Raw genomic sequence first — 17,540 nt, 5'->3', positions numbered from 1 at the left:
TGGTTGTTGAGGAGCTGGGGGAAGGGGCGGAGTTCCGCCACTCCCGGGGAGGAAGCGGCGGTTATGATGGCGGCGGCGGCGGAGACCCCGCTCACCGGCGTGGCCTGGGCCGCTGCCCCCGAGGCGGCCCCCGCCGGCTGGACCGCGGTAGGGGCGGGCGGAGGCGGGGGACGGGACGACAACGCAGCCGCCGCCCGGTTCCACCGCGGCCTGACGCTCCCTGTACCCGCAGATCACCGTTACCGTGGAGGGCGCGGCGGCCAACCTGGGCAAGGGCTTCGGGCACAAGGCCGGCGGGTACCTCTGCGTCTGCACCGGCGGAGCCCAGGTGCGGGTTGGGGGGGAGAAACCGGGACCGGGACCGGGGCGGGGGGTGGCGGAGGCCGGAACCGGGGCCGGTACCGAGGTCCCGTCCCATGCAGGCGGCTCCCGGGCCCGTAGTGACCGATCTGCAGGTACTGAGCGACCGGAGCCCTCAGCCCACCGGCTACACCCGGATCCCCGAATTCCCGGAGCCCCGTAAGTACCCCCTACTCCCTGGCGGGGGGGGGTGTCTGGGACAGCAGGGCCCGGTCCCCGGTTCCCACCCTCCTGGTCCTGTCGCCTGCTTTCCTCCCCCTTTTCCACAGGGACCGGCGTCTCCCGCAAAAAGCGGGTCTACATGAAGCTGCTGCCGCTGGACGCCGCTGAAACGGCCGTTTTCGACCTCAAGCTGAGCTCCAAGAGCAAAGCCCTCCCGCACTACATGAAAATAGGGTAGGGGGGCCCTGCCCACCCTGCCACTGCTCACGGCAAAGGGCCCGGCGGTTATTTATTTTATTATTTTTTTTTTTTCCCCCTAGGGAAATAGGTAATTTTGCCATCTGGTGTAAAAAAGGGCCGGTTTTCAAATCCAAGGCGCAGCCCATCAGCACAGGTCTGAAGCAGCTCTCGCTCCAACCCCTCGACTCAGACCACAAGTACATACACACTCATTTATTCCCCCCCGCCACCCCAAGTCTTACCTGAACCAGTTCAGGACTGGGAATAAATCCTGCAACTGCTGGCGTCACCTCACCGTTTCCATTTCCCTGGTGTGGGGCTCGTTACCCACTGCATGCTGCTAATGCTCCGACCGTTAATTATTCCAATCTGCTACAGGTCACGCGCGGCTCGATGCAGCATCAAACGCGCTTCTCAGCATGAATCTCTGTACGACACCTCCAACATCTACGGCCTCTCAGGTAAAGTGGTTCTTCATCTGGAATCAAACGAGGAAGCTGCATAAAGCAAGCATATCCCTGTTTATAAAGAGTACTTTAAAATGAAAACATAGACCAATAGTTGGTTTGCACAGAGTTGTTCCCTTTAAAGACTGGAATTGAGCTCAATTTTTAGAAGAAGGTTTTCTTAAAAGACTTTTCCCTTCCTGAAAGTTAGTCCTGGCTTGAATTAAAAGACGTCACCGACATCTTGCTCAAACTCTTCTTTGGGTGCTAAGGTGTCCCCTTCCACTCATCGGCTTTATGCGGCAATTAAGTAATTGTGTATTTTCAGAGCAGCTCCTGGGATGTTCCTAAAGCATCTCTCACTTCTCTTCCCAGCTATGGATGGAGTGCCTTTCACACTACACCCCAAATTCGAAAACAAGCTGAGTTCTGGCAGTAACGTGAGTCTTCATTTAAGCTGCTGTTCTTAGTCCTACCTCATAACTAGTCTTAATTAGAAATATTTTATGTCTTTTTTTTTTTGGGCTATCCTTGCAGAAATTAGAAATATTTTATGTCTTTTTTTTAGGCTATCCTTGCAGACCTGAATGTTAAGTCACTTGCCGATATCGAGAAAGAGGTAAGCAGGCTGCTTTGGTCATGCACCTCTTTTGAGGTGGATAGCAGTCATATTTGGAATTTCTCAAATACCAGTCTCTTGTCCTGACCGCTTGTTGTTTTGTTTTCAGTACAATTACGCTTTTGTAGTTGAAAGGACAGCTGCTGCTAGGCTCCCACCCAGCGTCTGTTAGCACCGGAGCCTACCTCGAAGATGTAAACTGCAGCCAAACATCCCGCTGGGCTGAGCTCCTCCCTCTCTCAGATTAAATTTCAGGATAGCTGAAGAAATGCAATCAATATCTGATTACAGGAATTGCTTAGGGAGAAAAATAAAACATGTTTCTCTTCTCACCTGCCAAAATATTTTTGTAATGGTTTTGAAATACAGGGCTTCAGGGTTGGCACGTACAGCAGCATAATGTGTAGAAGTTCTTGGCAGTGTTTGTTCTCCTACGCTTTGTCAATGCTACAACTCTTTATTCTGAACATTACCTCTTGCAAGGGTGGTTGTAGTGTTTGTTGTGTAAGAACTCCTACCCCTCAGCCTCACCTCTAGTTTGTTGCCGTTCTTATTCCTGCACTTGATCTCACCGTCTATTAAAAACACCACAAAGCTTTCAGCCCCACAAATGAAGTTCCAAACATGTTTCAAAATACATCGATTCTGATTTTAGTTACCAAATTCTGTAAACGTTTCCTTAAACGTTAGGGCAGTACAAAACTCCCGACAGTTGGTAGTACGTCCTGCAAACATTAAAAAGTCAGGTCTTGTTTCACAGAGGTGGTGTCCGCATGATTTGGAAGAAAGCCTCCCCACGCCTGTTTCTGAACAGGATCAGAGTTATTGTCAAAAGAATTAAGGATGATTCTTCTCGTGATGGCGAAAGGCGGCCCTGGGTGCTGTCCTTCGTATAGTGCTGCTGGGGGCGAGGGACCTCGGAATCCGTTTCAGGAAGGCACTTTAAGTTTTGCGCTCCCCAGCAGAAACTGCAGAATTCGGTCCACTAGCAAGGCGAGGAAGAAATCAGCCAGCAACACTTCGGTGATCACAATCTTGAACTAGGAAAACAAACACAACCCATTAGTCCCTCTTCAGCTGCTCTGTCCCCACAGCCCAGAGCCTCTGCAGCAGCTGCTGAACTAGAGCCTGAACTTCTGGCTTTCACAGCACGCTGTAAAAGTCACTAAATTGTAAAAAAGTGACAGCATGCTGGAAAAAATCCCCACTGCTTCAGCAGGATTGCTACCGCATCCTCTCACTTAGAACTACGTGGGTAGTTAGTGCTGCTGTGAGCTATTATCTGCTAAAAACCTTAAGATTCCTCCAGAGTTCCTGAAGACAGGCTCAGACCTCTTCTCCCACTGGAAACCGTGCCTAAAATTCAGTAGGCACAGAGAAACGCTGCCTGCTCACCTCAGTAGGGATTTCTACCAAGCCAAACTGTTCATTGAATTCTGGCGAAGAGCCCGTGAGAAGACCCACGATGGCAAGCCCTGAAAGGACGATGCTCCACAGTAAAGGCTTGTTCTCCTGTAGACTCTCCATAAAAGGATGGCCCTGAAACACAGCAGGGAGAAACAGTGAGCAGAGGTAAGGCTGTACTCATGCACACTAGGGGATGCAGAGCAATTCGTGACACAGTTTGGGACAGTTGGCTCATTCCAACTTGGTGCAAAAACTGGGAGTTTTTCCCCACAGAGCACTGACAAAATGAGAAGAACGTTGTTTTGTATTATTGCACCTGAATTACAAAATCATTTCTCTGGTGCTGCTGGAGATGTAACTTAAACATGGCTTGCCTTGTAGTTGATAGCAAACGTGGCCATCTGCATTGCCATCGACATGATGTAGACAGTGCTGTTCACAAGGCTGGGCTCAAACTCCTTGTACAGATCCACAAACTCCTCCTGTCTAAAAGGGAACAAAGCTGGAGATCAGTGGACCAGACTCAGAATCACCAGTTGATTTAAACTATTGTTTATTTAAACTACATGCAAGTTTTGTTGGGCAACAACAGTTTGTTTGCAAACTTTGGTGGCTCCCATTAGCAGCAGTCCCACCTCTGACACAAGTGTGCTTGCACGAGTGAGAGCAGAGCTGCAGATGCTGCAAGCACAGGTAATCATTGGGTTCTCTTTCACAAAACAAAAATCAAGTGGAAAAAAATTAGGGGGTTTGTGTGTTTTTCTTTCTAAGCTTTCCAGCAATCCACTCACTGGTGTTATTTCTATTTCCCTTTCCCTGTCCATGTGGGAACAGTAGACATGGGAACTGCAATGTATCACAGACCATATTCCCACCGGTTCCATCGCATCCATGCCATGCTGAGCTGCCCGCCGATGCACAACTCAGAAATGTTTTTTCTGGATGCGTCTAACACATGAAACTCCTAACGCTTGGCGTGCTTGATAAAGCAGTCGCAGAAAGAGCACTGTGGTGGGGGAGGCCTCTCTCCACCCTCCTGCTTAACAGCAACTGGAGAAAAAATTCCAGTGTTGGAGGAAGAGACACTTACTTGGAATCGCTGCGTGCCTGGGCACTGCGGTACAGGTAAACGAGGCTGAGGAAATGCACAAGGAACTGCAGCAGCACTGTCAGGACCGTGTAAAGGTTAAAGATGTTTGGCAGCGGGCGCTCCTTGGAAAGTGTCTTCAAAGGCTGCGAAAGAAAAGCAAGCAGGGTTGACTGGAACAGTTTTGACCATCTCTACGCAGTTTTCCAGCAGAATCCAACTAACGATTGTGTTTCTTGGGAAACGCCTGCGAGAATTTCACTTCACGTGTACATGACACCCACAGCTTAGTCGGTGCAAGTAACAGCCTCAACTGAACCATTTATCTGCATTACCCTTCCCACCTCTTCCACCAACCTGAACAAAAGCTGCCTGCCTGCAATCACAAGATGCTCCCTTAAGCAAGCGCTGGCCTCAGGAGCCTCCCAAACCCCGGGGAGCAAAAAAACCCCATGCCCTCCAGCATTGTGGACTGTTAACTTATTGAAATAAATGGCTTTTTTTGGAGAGAGGCACTCCTTCAGTAATCCTGATATAACTGACATCGGCCAGCCGGTGTCCCAACGCACTTTCCTCCCATTACCTTCGACCTGGAGATGAAAAGGAAGCAGCCAGCCAACAGCAGACCCTGCAGAGTTGCCTGAAAATCACTGAACTTCACCCCTTCCAAGTAGAGGACACTCTGGCTGTAAGCAAGGATCAGGGCGTTCAGGGCAAGGATCTTGAACATTTGGAGTGTTGTCACTAGCGTGCAACGACCTTGCTTGATCACGTGGCAGACTAAGGAGCAAGAGGAAGCAGCATTTGGAAACAAAACAAAACAGGTTCTGGGGCTTTGTCCCTCAGTCCTCTCCTTTTCTGAAGCGGTACAGAGGGAAGCTAACCCCTCACTGCTCCCGTCCCCATCCAAGAAACCCCCACAGGGTTGCTCCACACAAAAAGGCAGCAAAACCATGGGTTTGGGGGCATTTCTCACCACCCCATGCCCTCTGTCTTGGCTTCTTTCAAATCTAGACTTGCTCCCCTTGTGGAAATGGGACACATGGAGATGGCCACCAACCGTTCAGCTCCGACTATGCACTTACTGCACTGAATGGAAGAGAGCTTGGAGGTAAAGGGGGCCGCAATGCTGGCATCACCCAACTTCACGACTGGTACACGCTCCTCTTCCAAATCCTTCAGGACCTGACTGATCCGCTCCTGCAGGCGAATAGGAGAAAGACACAAAGGCACACCTCATTATCACAACCCGGATCAAAGATGATCTCGTACTATCTTCTCCTACACCCGTTCCAAGGGGAGGAGGCTGAGAAGCCTTCATGCTTGCAGCTTTAGCTTGATGGCTGGCTGGAAAAGCAGCACCTTCTCTGCTCAAATCCATTTTACTATTTCAGGATAAGAAGCAAATAAGCTGGTCTTTTCCCAGTACGTCCTGCCATTTCCGGTTCTCGTGAATTAGCAGTAAACCAGAGGAGGAACAAAGAACAAGGATAAGTTAACAGGGCTTTTAAACATCTTGTTACCAACCCTCTGAATTGCCAGCTGTTCCTCTCTTTGGGACATGACTCTGTGCTTGGCACCACGGGAGGTGGGCTTCACAGTCCCACTCCCCATCGACGGCAGGGCAGGCCTCCCATCACTGGGTCCATCTCGGGTTCTCTTCTTCCGTTCGGGCAGTCTCTCAGGAGCATTTGCCAGCAGTGCCACTCCTGTAGGAGTGTAAAAACATTAGCTGCAGGGAAAAAGGCCTGTAATCCCTTTCCTGGCAGAGCATTTTCACCAAGTAGGGATCCCAACTGCAATCTACACCTGGAGTCAGGGGGGCAGGCTAGTTACACAGGGACTTCAGACATGTTACACTTGCTGAAGTAAAGCTTAGTGGAAAAAAAAAAACCCAAACACATTAGGAAGAATCTTTCTTCCAGGAAAACATGTTGGCAGCTAATTCATGCTGCCTGCTGGCGCACACACAGTGAGTATTCCACCAGCACAGAGATCCTTCTTCTTTATGTTAGTTTATGCCACCAAATGATGTTGGTCAGATCGATCCCAGCCCTCAAAACACCAGAGAAACACTGGTTCTGTGTTTAGGAACACTAGCCAAACTCAGACAGGGGCACACATGAGAGTCCTGCATGTGGACTCACCCACATCCGCATGTTTCAGAGCTCCGACATCATTGGTCCCATCCCCACACATCAGCGTGACATAGCCCAGGCTCTTCAGAGTAGTGATTACAAACTCCTGCAAAAAGAAAGGCGTAGTGAGAATGGGCAGCCTGTGTGTTCTGATATGCTGCTGTCTGCACTGGGTTACGCATCTTGGTCAAGTGCTTCCGTTCTGCAGGAACTCGCTGGCCTCACAGCCAGACTCTAAAAGCTTCACCTTCAGGATCCCTTTTAGGAATGCAGAGCTAGAATGGGCTAACCAGCTCAGGACACTTCAGGATAACAATGTGGCACATCCTGAGCTCTGGTCCTTGCTGCCTGCTGGCTTGGGTATCAGGAGAGGTTACGCTCGTTTGCTGTAAACAGCTTTAGTGTTAATCACGTGCTAGTATCTACATGGCTCCCAGGCACCACATGAGCCCTGCTGGGAACCCTGCTAAAACTGGGTTTTACCAGCAGCTGAAATCTCTCACCTTCTGCTTTGGCACCACTCTGGCAAACACCTGGATGTGTGGTATGAGTTTCAGCAGCTGCTGTCTGTTCACAGACTGTAGGTGAGAGAGACCTTCCCCAGTTATGCACAGGTCATACCGCTGCGTCAGCTCTCGCAAGGAGTTTGGCAAGATTGGGAGCATGACAGCACCATCAATGGACTGCCACTGCCAGCTGGAGCCTGGAAAGAGAAGCACGAGCTTGACATGAACATGCCTGAGGTGCCTGGCTGTGAGAAATGCTCCCAGCCACTCTACAGGTGCTGACCCTCGTGTTATGGATACAAGGCCCTCCACTTCTTAGGACAGTGACATGCCCACCTCCCACCTAGCTATGGTCTTTATGTGGACTCCCCTTCCCTGCAGTGACATGGCTCTCAGCTTCCCTGGATGGCCTCTGAACCTGCACAGCAAGGAGGCCTTCAAGCTGCCGTTATTTTTGTTATTTTGGTGCTCAGATGGCTTAGTTTTGGAGCTGGCAGAGGAAGGTATGTAGCTTGCATAGTACTCCAAGCCAGAAAAGAGAGGGGCAAAGGACAGAGGGTTATCTAGGCTTCTGGAAAGCGAGTCATTTCCATTATCAGCATCAAGCAGCAGTGCTAACAGCACGTGGCTAACTTTGATACAGTGCCCCAGCAGGGCTTTGGCTGTTGTCCTCCAAAACACAGAACAGTTTCCTGCAAGGCATCGGTTACCTTTGCTCACAGGAGGCTGCAGAATGAGGGTGCGCTCCCTCTGGAGGAAGTGTAGCTCCCGGGCCACATGGCAGGCAGTGAGAGGATTGTCTCCTGTTATCATCACTACCTGAGGGGAAAGCAAGAGAGGTCAAAAATCAGTTCTGGGTAGGCAAGTGGCACTTCACAGGAAGTCTCCTTTACACTTAAGGGTTCTGCCTAGCTTGGACCCTTGTGACATTCCCTATGAGGTGTTGCTCTCTGCAGCACCCCGCAGAAATGCTTTCTCTCTGGGCCAGGGCAAATCCCACCGCAAAAGTAACATCATATCCACAAGGTCTCCCTGTCTTCGCCATGGGAAAGCCTTTGCCCTCGTTCCACAAAGGCTTCTGGTACTGAAATTCCACATCCCAAACACCATGGCTACCGGTAAGGCTAGGATGCTGCTGACACTTACGTGGTGTGATGCATTCTGGATCTCCCTGATGACGGATTTGGAGTCCGCTTTGAGAGGACAGGAAACCACAATGAATCCAACAAACCTAAGATCACACTCCAAAGCTTCACGTTTCATCTCTCGCACCTGCCAAAGCAAATCAGCAAGCTGAGTGTTACCTGCTGCTGTGTAGCAGGAATCTTGTTTTCCAATGGGTGCTTCCTTGCAATCAGAGCATCACTAGAAACACAACTGGTGCTCTGAGACGCACAGAGCAACCCTGGACCATCCCCAGCTGCTCTAGAAGAAAGGCTTCTTTGGCACAAAGCTCCACAGAGACAGCCCTGAAAACAGTTACACGTGCCCATCCCCACATAAAACCAGGTTCACAGCTAAGAAGTTCAGTGCTAAGCCTCCTCAGTTGTTACAAGGAAAGAATTGACCCTGCTTTACGAACAGGGAAACAGAAGTATTGATCAATAATGCACAGGAATTCAAAGCCGGGAGCACAACGCAGAGGCTGCAATCTTCCCAGAAGATCCAGATCGTAAAAGCAACACGGTTACAGCAGCTCTGGGCAACCACATCCCAAAAGAGTCACCCTCTTCCCCAGCCCTGCTCACACCATCTCTGTTTCCTTTGACAGGAGCTCAATTTCAAGGCTTAAACAGACAGATATACCTGCTGGTGAGTGAGGTGCCCCAGTTCTTTGTAGCCAAGGGCCAGCACTCTTGCCCCCTCATGTGAAATTTCCTTGTGGACAGCATGGTAGTTGCTTGGGCACTGAGACAACTAGAGAAGGCATGGGGAAAAGCATCATATGAACACAGTTCCAAACACAATTCTGTAGCACATTCCAGCACTTCACATTAAATATGCAGACAGGGGAAAAGAGGCACCTTTGGCAGGGTCCCTCACCATCAAGGGCAAAAGAGAAGATCCCCCAGATTTAGCACTCTGCTGTCAGCAAAAGCAACAGGACCAGGAACACATATGGCAAGATACTCAGATCTCACTGGGATTAGACTGAAACTCCCCAGCAGAGTTTATTTTCAGGCACTGGCTCGCTGTGCTCTTTTGCAGGATGAAATCCCTATGTCATTCAGGTTCCAGACTGGGCAGGGACAAGCAGAGATGTACGGGGACGAGCACAGGTGCTAGAGAAGGCCCTTCCTCTCCTAGAGAGATGCGCTCACCATTTTGTGTAGCGTCTCTGGGGCCCCTTTCACAGCTGCAATGTAACAGAGATCAGTCGAGCCGATCTTCTCGTACGACGCCAAGACAGACATTCTTTTCAGGGCACTGGCAAAATGAAAGCGCTGGTGAATTTTCAGTCCCTGAGTTTTAATACTTCTGGGGAAAACTTTCTCATCTGGAAACAAACAGATCAGGAAATCCTGAAAGGTTTCTCGGTATCAAAAGCAACATCCCTCCCTTTGGGTCCCAAAGGAACCCATAGGTCACCGAGATAATATGAATTTCCTCTCTTTAGATGCAAGCATACAGAGCTGGAAATTCTCATGCCAACAATTAAGGGATATAACTGATCAGAACGCCTGTGTGCATTAGTACGAACAGCTACGCAGCAGGTTGAATGTAATTTGTAGCAGGTAAAAAAACAGAAGCAAAAAAACCACAACAGCATGGGTTTCAGTGGGATAGGTATACAGTATTTCTGGAAGATTTCTACTTTAGTTACCTGTTTGTGAAAGACAGGAAAGCAGAGTAGAAAGCCTCCAAAGAGACTACCAGCAGACCATGCTAAAACCCACACTGTCATGTTTTCACTACTGCGATCTGCGCTAGTCATACCCTGATTTTAGTGAGTCTGGACAATCAGAACCAAAAGACACCAACCTGAGCATGCCAGTTGCAGAATGCAGTATCTGCAGTCCTGAGAACAGACTCCTACTATTTGTTGTCCCTCAGACATGCAGTGCAAGGATTTCCACTGCCCCAAACCACTTCCTGGGATCATACCAGATGGAATTCACTCCGTGCAGAAAGCTGGCATGAGGCATAGGAAACCTCTATAGGCTAGATAATGTCAAGCTCAGAACTGACAAAGCGTTATCATCGTCACCTCCTCCAAAAAACCCCACCCCACAACACACAGCATATATAAACACGGCTCAGGTATCAACCAGGGAGGAGCTGGAATCGGGTTTTACCTTTGGTCAGGGTCCAGTCCACAGCCATCAACATTGCCTTCTCTAACGGATCTCCCACCAGCGTCCCATCATCCAACTGTACAAGTGAGTGGCAAGTAGCAATCGCTCGGTGGGTTTCTACAGGAATGTCAGATACTGGTGTCACTTCCTTCCCATCCCTGCAGCATAAAAAAGACTGCCCATGTTAAAAGACCCATTCACATTATCTCAGACAAATTCTGGAATTTTTCCCAGCCAAAAATTCCTACTCTAATACAGTAAACAGTGGAGCTTCTCATGGCGAGATCAAAGCCATAGAAAATCTGGCGCTGTCTCAACTGCAAACAGTGCCAAAGCCCATAATTTTTGCCAGTCCTCCAAAGCAAACTTGATTCAAGCAGAACACTCAAAGTAGAGGCCTGAACTAACACATTTAAATAACTGCAGATCAAAGAGCCGAGATGTCTCTCTGCTGTGGCATCTAGCCTTCAAGCACAGTTCATTACGGCAGTGACATGAGAAGGCAGGATGCTACTGCACAGAGAAGCAGCAAAGATCTCAGTTACATAAAAACCCTGTGCAAGAAGTCCCCCAAGATGATTAAATTCACAAGTCCTGAGCCCATAAGTGTTGTTGCCAGAGACCAACAACCCTCCCTCCTTCCAGTTCAATCCACTTCTTTCACTCTCTGAATCCCTCTTCTATCTTCTCTTCCTCACTGGAATGTGATCACACAGTGCCCAAAGCCCAGACCACAGCAAATCATATAATGAAAATCACCCAGGACCTACCTGAGCCCAGCTACTCCTCTCACTACAAGGTGATCGCTGGTTAATGTGCCGGTTTTGTCAAAACAGCAAACTTGAACTTTGCCTGCAAAGGGGATGCGGAAGGGCTCTGTACAGTACACGTCTAGAAGAGAGGAGAGGAAATTCTGTGAGAGATCAGCTACAACAAAGCCAGGACAGGACACTCAGTGGCTTTAATCACAAGACAGGAGCTATCAACACGGTGCCGATAGAGTTAATGAACCCAAAACTCCCCATTCTGAATTTCTGTGGCATTTGAAACCAGAACAGACCCCAAGTTGTAGCAATGACATAGTCCAACACAGAAGTCATTGGCCTCCCTATTCCATATATAGGAGCCTGCTCAGTGCAGAACTGCAGGACTGTTGAGCAAGCGGTTCCCTCCTACACTTGATTTAGGACCCGCTTCAAAGCGCACAACTCCTAAGTTCTTTGGGGTTTAAACCCCCTCATATACACCAGCCCCAAAACCCATACTGTCACTGGGTAGAAACTGAGAACACTACAGTCATTTCACACTCATTTCCTCACCAACATCCCCACAGTTCCAGACACAAGAAAGCAGTCCTATTTTTGTTTCTGTGTTTAGGGTTGGTACTTACAGAGCTTGGCCAAGGCAATGAGGGAGGTGTTGACAGCCAGAGAGAGCTCAATGGGAAGTTCAGGTGGAACGACCGAAGTCAGTATTAAAGTACACTCCAGGAAGAGCTTGTAACGGTTCCTGCTAGGATCCTTGGTGCCTACGGAATGAGACGGAAGACCTGTATACCTCCTCATCCTCAGGCTGTGTGCCCCACAGAACTAAGATGAGTACCACAAAGAAGCTCACCTACCTAGGAAGGGCTGTGGGAGGGCAAGAAAAGCATCCAGAATGCAGTGTGGGCCCCTACACTGAAACACTGGCGCAGCCCAACCCAGCTATTGTAACTCTCAGAAATTACGTCAACTGTCCTTCCCACAAGCTTTGGTACAAGTCCTGTGTAGAGACCTGGAAAGAGGCAAGAAGAAATCTCACCTTCAATCCAGACGTATGCTGCAGCAGCAATGGCAAAGACCAGCAGGAACAGGATGAAAATGAAGGTCTCTAAGTTATTGGCTGTCACTCTCTTCACCCCAAAGAGGATTGTACGTAGCAATTTCCCCTGAGAAGAACAGCCTTCAGTGCAAGAAGCTATCTCTGCAGCATGCAGTAGTTTGTTAAAAATATGTATGACACCCAATTTTAAAATTACACTCTGGTGTTTTGGTGCCAGAGCCTGAAACTTACTCCCATTCCTGTAATTAATCTGTTAAAAACCCTAAACCTGTTCCTAAGTCACTTAAGTTGATGATTTCTTTGAAGCAGTCTTCAATTTTCAATTGAAAAAGCTCACGTTCACACCTCCAGTCTCTACAAACACACTCAAATGCCCTTTCCTAACAATTATCATCACAGAAACAGGGATAACCAGGAGCTGTAGTATACACATAGCATGGCAAGTCACAAGGGGAACCCTGAATCCTGACTCCCAGGCTTCTGCACCAAACATCAGACTACTTATTTGACACACAGAGAAGAGACTAACCTTATTTATTCCTCTTCCAAACAAAAAAGTAATTTTAATGCCCTGATTTATATTTTCCCACTGCGGTACTTCATAAGGATTTCCTGACAGCGAAGCACTGAACGACACAACCAACGTCATCGACAAGACAGAGGCGAGAAGGCACGTTCACATCTTACCTGAGATGTGTTGAAGCCGGTCCTCAGAGCATACGCCACACACCCATTATCGACAGCTGGAACAGGAGCAGGAATGAAAACAGTAAGCTTACGGAAATCCTTTATAGGCTTATCACAGACAGAATACACTTGAAGCTACACCCTCCTCTCACTTACGAGGGGACACAGTCAACTTCAACAGAATATCACAGCGGTCCAATAATCACAGTAAACCGTTAGTGACAGAGCCAAGGAGAATGACTCGATGCCATCCTCCAAAAAGTTGCATCAAGCCTTTTAAAATAAATCTGTGAGCGCATGATGTGCCCTCTCCAAGGGAATTTGTGCAGGTACATACGTTTCAGTCCTGTGCTGGCTTTCTGGGGCGGGATGTGCTGCACCACTTTTGTTCCGCCAAATATGATGTGTAACCGGGAATCTGTCTGCATGTCCAAGACGTGCTCTGGACTGAGATCCTCCACAGGCTCCTGCAGAACAACGTTCAGGTCTCAGATTCACAGCTATCAACAAGTAAACTTCAAGTGTTCCTTTCTGTCCTTGTCCCACAAGATGATCTTAGCTTCACGTCAGCTGAAGGTGGCCTGAACTGAATCTAGACCTTAACACGCCACTCGACTCCTGATCAGTCTGTGTTTAGAGCCTGGCACCTGTGGAAATTCTGGTTTCGGGGGACTAGTTCACCCTTGACACACTGAATTCAGCAAGGGAGCCTCTGCAAGCATTACTTTAGCATTTTTAAGTCACCCACTGGCACAAAAAGAAGGAAGATTCAGGGTTCTGAAGTGCTTTACACTTGTTCCTCCTTCCACCTCTACCCAGCCAAAGGAATCCAGACCGGGGAATGTGTAGGAGGGCGATGCCATGCCCACACGACAGAGTTCAGACCCAAAGGCTGCAGACACTGCCAGACAAAACAGACATTTCTGTTTCTCATTTACCAGAGACCATCAATCACTGATAGGGAGCCGACAACAAACAGACCAGGTTGCCTGGGCCAGCATTCGCACAAAGAGATTAATTTGCACTCGCAAATGCTGCAGTGGCTTGAGTATTTTTGCTCTTCCAGGTTGCAACAAAGGGCCGGCACAGGGGACGCTTCACACAGACCTTCATCTGTGGCACAGACTCTCCCGTCAGCATAGCTTCGTCTACAATACACCTTCCACGTAACAGCAGCACATCGCACGGCACTAGATTTTCATGAGGAGATCGCCCTGCAATTAATACGTTAAAACTGAGAAGAAGCTCAAAGGCAGAAGTGACTATTGTTTGACTATTTGTCTGGCAGGGCACAGCTCTCCTTCAGTTTAGCTGAGATACAGGAGATTCCTAAAGCTTCAAGCCTCCCATGGGCTGCCAGGTCTAGCACAGCACGCACCCACTCAGCACTGCTGAGAACCGAAAGGGTTTGAAGGTTATTAAGTCTCTATTGAGACCAGGAAAGTTTAAAATCAAGTCACTTGGTTCTCATTGCCGTTCAGGCTTCAAAGACTGGCACCACATCCTGGGGTAATACAACCTTAAAAAGGAGAGCAGGGTTAAGAGAGAGATCTGCCCTTCCGCTTTCCATTCTAGGAAGATATTGTCAGGAAGAAGGGAACTCTTCATCTTCACAATCCTAAACTGAAAAATCTGAGGACGATTTATCTAGGTATTTACCTTTCTTCAAGACAGCTAGCAGGTCCAAGAGATCCAGCCCAAGGATTAATCTCTTGGACCCTTGAATTGTGACACCTATGAATCAAAGTCCTCAAAAGCACCCAACCAAGACTGTTAAGATTTTTATGCCTAATTCAATTCACTGCACAACTTAACAGACCAGAAGAAATCAAAAGCTTATTTAAAATTAGATTACAACCATTGTGCAAGTCATTACCAATGGAAACGATGTCCCCTGGAATAATCTCATCACTGGAAATGGGGCGCCACTTGCGGTTTCTGTAAACCTGTAGAAAAAAACAAACCACTTTGAGAAGCCCTGCACACGTCAGAAGAGGTTCAGAGGAAAAGGATGGGAAAAAGGAACAGCAAGTCAGCTAAAAGACAGCTACATCAAAAATTTAATGCATAATCCTCTCTGGTTCCAATTACCTGGATCATGTACGGCTTGTTGCCCATTTTTCGAATCTCCGACATGTTCCTCATTTGCTGCTGGACCAGAGAAGCTTCAAACGCAACCAACATGGAGAGGGTGAAAACACTGTAATACCAGTATTCATCCAGGCACCACAAACCCACACAGAACACCTGTGGGGAGGACACGGTAGTTATTCTAATCTCACTCAGAAAACAAAAGCCTTCAAGTTCTAGGAATTTTTTTTTTTAAGCTAACTTGGTATACACTTAATAGTAGCAAGCCAGAAAACCAGAAAGTCACAGTAAGGCATTAGGGAGAAACAGGGTCACTCCCAGCAGTAAAACCAGTGTTACAGTGCAAGAACAGCATCTACTCCTGGTTTTAGAAAGCTGCCAGCTGGTTTATGGCTTGCAAGCCAGGATTGTAAGGAATCCTCTCATTTTTTAGCAGGGAGAAGTACTTACAGCTCTTTTTGTTTGTTCATTTTACCTGAAAGACGAAGAATGGAGCTGTAGCTCGCTCTTTAAAGAGTTCCAAGAACTCCGGCACCACCATCTCAGCCCTGGAAAGAATTGAATCCTTATTAACCTAAACATTCAAGACTCTCAGCAAAAGCCCAACCCAAAAGCCATCTGCAGCCTCTGGCGTCAGAGCAGGTTCTACTCCAGAATGTCCACAATCTCCCTGTTTTCAATGACTTTGATTCAGTTAATTTGTTATATGCAATTAATCTGCACCTATAGACCATGCTGGAGAAAACCCCTTGGTCCGATACTGTTCTCTATCCTTAAAGGAATTTAAAGCAAGTGCCGTGAGAAATTGAAATGTAAAAAACAGGACCAGAACTGTGGTTCAAAAACGCGGTTCCTGACACGCTGGGATACTTTGGCAAAGAGAGGTCTGCGCCTGGAAAACTTACTTGTTTGTACCGTATTTCTTCTCAGCTGCTCGAATATCTTTGTCCTCCTGATAGCCTCGGGCATTCTGGTAGTAACAAAGGGGATGTTCCACAGGGAAAGCTACAGGAAGAAACTGTTTCTTGCCGTCTATCTCATACGAGTATTTGATTTTCTGAAATTCAAAGGAAAGAGCCTCCTGCCCATCCTCACCCTGCAGAAAGGGGGAAAAAAACCAACCAGTTGAACACACGCCAAAGGCTTCACTCCCCACATAATCTGGCCTGAAGAAGGAAAGAAACCCCAGTCCCTTATATCTCTAGTTATTGTACGACTCTGCTTGTGGTACACGCGCCAGGAAACACCGTGCAATCTTTAACATCCCCAATTGTGACCGACTGCAGCTGATTTTTCCCTAATTACTTAAGTTAAAAGCTAACAAACTGCAGGCTGAAGTAGCACGATGCAGCAGCTCCCTGGCACGTGACAGATGTCACTTCTGCTCCCGACAGTCGGATCCTTACCTGGTCTCGGTGGAGTGGCACTAGTTCTACTGATCCATTATTTGGGGTTGGCACAACTTTAGCCAATGTGGCTTTCTTAGGACAAGGTTCCTGAAACACAAACAAGACACGCTTCGTAAAGCGGATCACAGACCCTGAGTTTCAACGAGTCGGGAGGAATCCTTGCCAGATTGCATTAACACACGCGGAGAAAAGAGCTCTTTGCAGCCGGATGCTTTTGCAGAGCCGTTGCGAGAATCAAAGAAGTTCCCATTATCACAATCCATTCCCCAAATCATACCTTACCACCAAAGGAAGGATATTCAGTACCTCACTTGCAGTTAAGACGTATACAGCTGCCAGTAAGACACGGTTACACCAGCAACTGCAAAAACGGGAACCAGCGAATCCACCATCCAAAGACAGAACAATTGACACTAGCAAGGGCAGTCGGCCCCCGCCCTGACCACTCAACTCCCCCCAGGCTGCCTGCGCACAGACACATTGCTGGACTCCCCGACACCGCGCTGGGGCCCGCCAAAGGCACGCGTCTCTCCTTTCCCCCCGCCAGCACGCAGCCACCCTGCCCAAGCCCAGCTCAAGGGAGATGCATTTCTGTGCAAAGCGTCTCCTCAAGCCCCTCACCCTCTCTCTCACTGCGCCTGCAAAGCTTCCTTCCTCTGCCACATCACAAGAAACGTATTCTGCACCCCCCCCAAGAAACTGAACGCCTCCGCGCTCTCAGCCGCCCCCGCACGACAGGAGAGCCCGCGGGGAAGGGCAGGAGCCTCCCCGCGCTGCTCGGGAGCAGCCCCGGCGGGTTCTCCAGCACCGGCAGCCCCGGGACTCACCCGGACGCAGGTGAGGGCGCAGTGAGCGTGCACCGACCACAGCCCCGAGAGAGCCGTCAGCAGATGGACGACACCGATAGCGGCGAGCGCCAGCAATGCGGCTTCGGGGGGCGCGGGGCCCGGTCCCGGTTTCGGGCCCTCCTCCTCCACCGCCGCGGCGGCCGTCGCCTCCCCCCATGCCGCCCATACGCGCGGTCCCCACAGCCACAACCAGGCCGGGTAGAGCCCCGCCACGAAGGGCAACACGGTGCCGTGAAGAAGCCTCGGCCGCCGGCGGTAAAGCGTCACCGACGAGACCAGCTCGTCCACGGGACCGGGAGCCGGACCGGCCGCCGCCATCTTCCGAGAAACTGCAAACGACCTACTTCCGCTTCCGGCGGGGGCGCGCACGCGACATCCGGCGCCTGCGCAGTGATCAGTTTGAGCTCCGCACCGCCCCCG

General features: G+C 49.2%; 2 protein-coding genes across 4 annotated transcripts; one reads left to right on the top strand and one right to left on the bottom strand.

Annotated features, from left to right (window-relative positions):
* Positions 1-23: 23 nt before the first annotated feature.
* On the top strand, positions 24-2,159 carry MVB12A (multivesicular body subunit 12A). Its single transcript, XM_052799691.1, has 9 exons — positions 24-147; positions 233-328; positions 423-519; positions 630-756; positions 843-959; positions 1,141-1,223; positions 1,584-1,648; positions 1,777-1,827; positions 1,937-2,159. Exons 1-9 carry the CDS (start codon positions 64-66, stop codon positions 1,997-1,999), a joined length of 783 nt encoding a protein of 260 aa, XP_052655651.1. The 5' UTR covers positions 24-63; the 3' UTR covers positions 2,000-2,159.
* Positions 1,048-17,473, bottom strand: ATP13A1 (ATPase 13A1). Of its 3 annotated transcripts, none has more exons than XR_008236980.1 (27): positions 17,100-17,473; positions 16,270-16,359; positions 15,769-15,959; positions 15,339-15,411; positions 14,864-15,019; positions 14,649-14,718; positions 13,880-13,986; positions 13,110-13,239; positions 12,773-12,828; positions 12,065-12,191; positions 11,652-11,789; positions 11,032-11,152; positions 10,262-10,419; positions 9,287-9,462; positions 8,772-8,882; positions 8,112-8,237; positions 7,676-7,784; positions 6,963-7,162; positions 6,469-6,565; positions 5,849-6,030; positions 5,407-5,521; positions 4,905-5,101; positions 4,325-4,467; positions 3,609-3,720; positions 3,223-3,366; positions 2,487-2,867; positions 1,048-1,240 (listed from the first exon to the last, which is right to left on the bottom strand). XR_008236980.1 is itself a non-coding variant. In XM_052799683.1 (26 exons), the coding sequence occupies exons 1-26, from the start codon at positions 17,436-17,438 to the stop codon at positions 2,757-2,759; spliced, it is 3,579 nt and encodes a 1,192-aa protein (XP_052655643.1). In that variant the 5' UTR covers positions 17,439-17,473; the 3' UTR covers positions 2,455-2,756. The 3 variants fall into 3 exon arrangements, 1 of the variants encoding a protein (XP_052655643.1); XR_008236981.1 differs by having other exon boundaries at positions 1,176-1,259; XM_052799683.1 differs by lacking the exon at positions 1,048-1,240 and having other exon boundaries at positions 2,455-2,867.
* Between the last annotated feature and the right edge of the window lie 67 nt (positions 17,474-17,540).

The sequence above is a fragment of the Harpia harpyja genome, chromosome 10 (assembly GCF_026419915.1).
Source record: "Harpia harpyja isolate bHarHar1 chromosome 10, bHarHar1 primary haplotype, whole genome shotgun sequence".
NCBI lineage: Eukaryota > Metazoa > Chordata > Aves > Accipitriformes > Accipitridae > Harpia > Harpia harpyja.
Note: the sequence above shows the minus strand (reverse complement) of the source record. Positions and strands in the feature narration are given on the sequence as shown.

Bases quoted from the DNA above. Each gene is read 5' to 3' on its own strand.
- MVB12A (XM_052799691.1), top strand. From the start codon at position 64: ATGATGGCGGCGGCGGCGGAGACCCCGCTCACCGGCGTGGCCTGGGCC. The intron at 960-1,140 runs GTACATACACAC...AATCTGCTACAG, and splicing joins CCCCTCGACTCAGACCACAA to GTCACGCGCGGCTCGATGCA. The intron at 1,828-1,936 runs GTAAGCAGGCTG...TTTTGTTTTCAG, and splicing joins TTGCCGATATCGAGAAAGAG to TACAATTACGCTTTTGTAGT.
- ATP13A1 (XM_052799683.1), bottom strand. From the start codon at position 17,438: ATGGCGGCGGCCGGTCCGGCTCCCGGTCCCGTGGACGAGCTGGTCTCG. The intron at 13,240-13,879 runs GTCTGTGTGAAG...GTTGTTCTGCAG, and splicing joins AGTCTGTGCCACAGATGAAG to GAGCCTGTGGAGGATCTCAG. The intron at 6,566-6,962 runs GTGAGAGATTTC...TTCTTTTTGCAG, and splicing joins GAGTGGTGCCAAAGCAGAAG to GAGTTTGTAATCACTACTCT.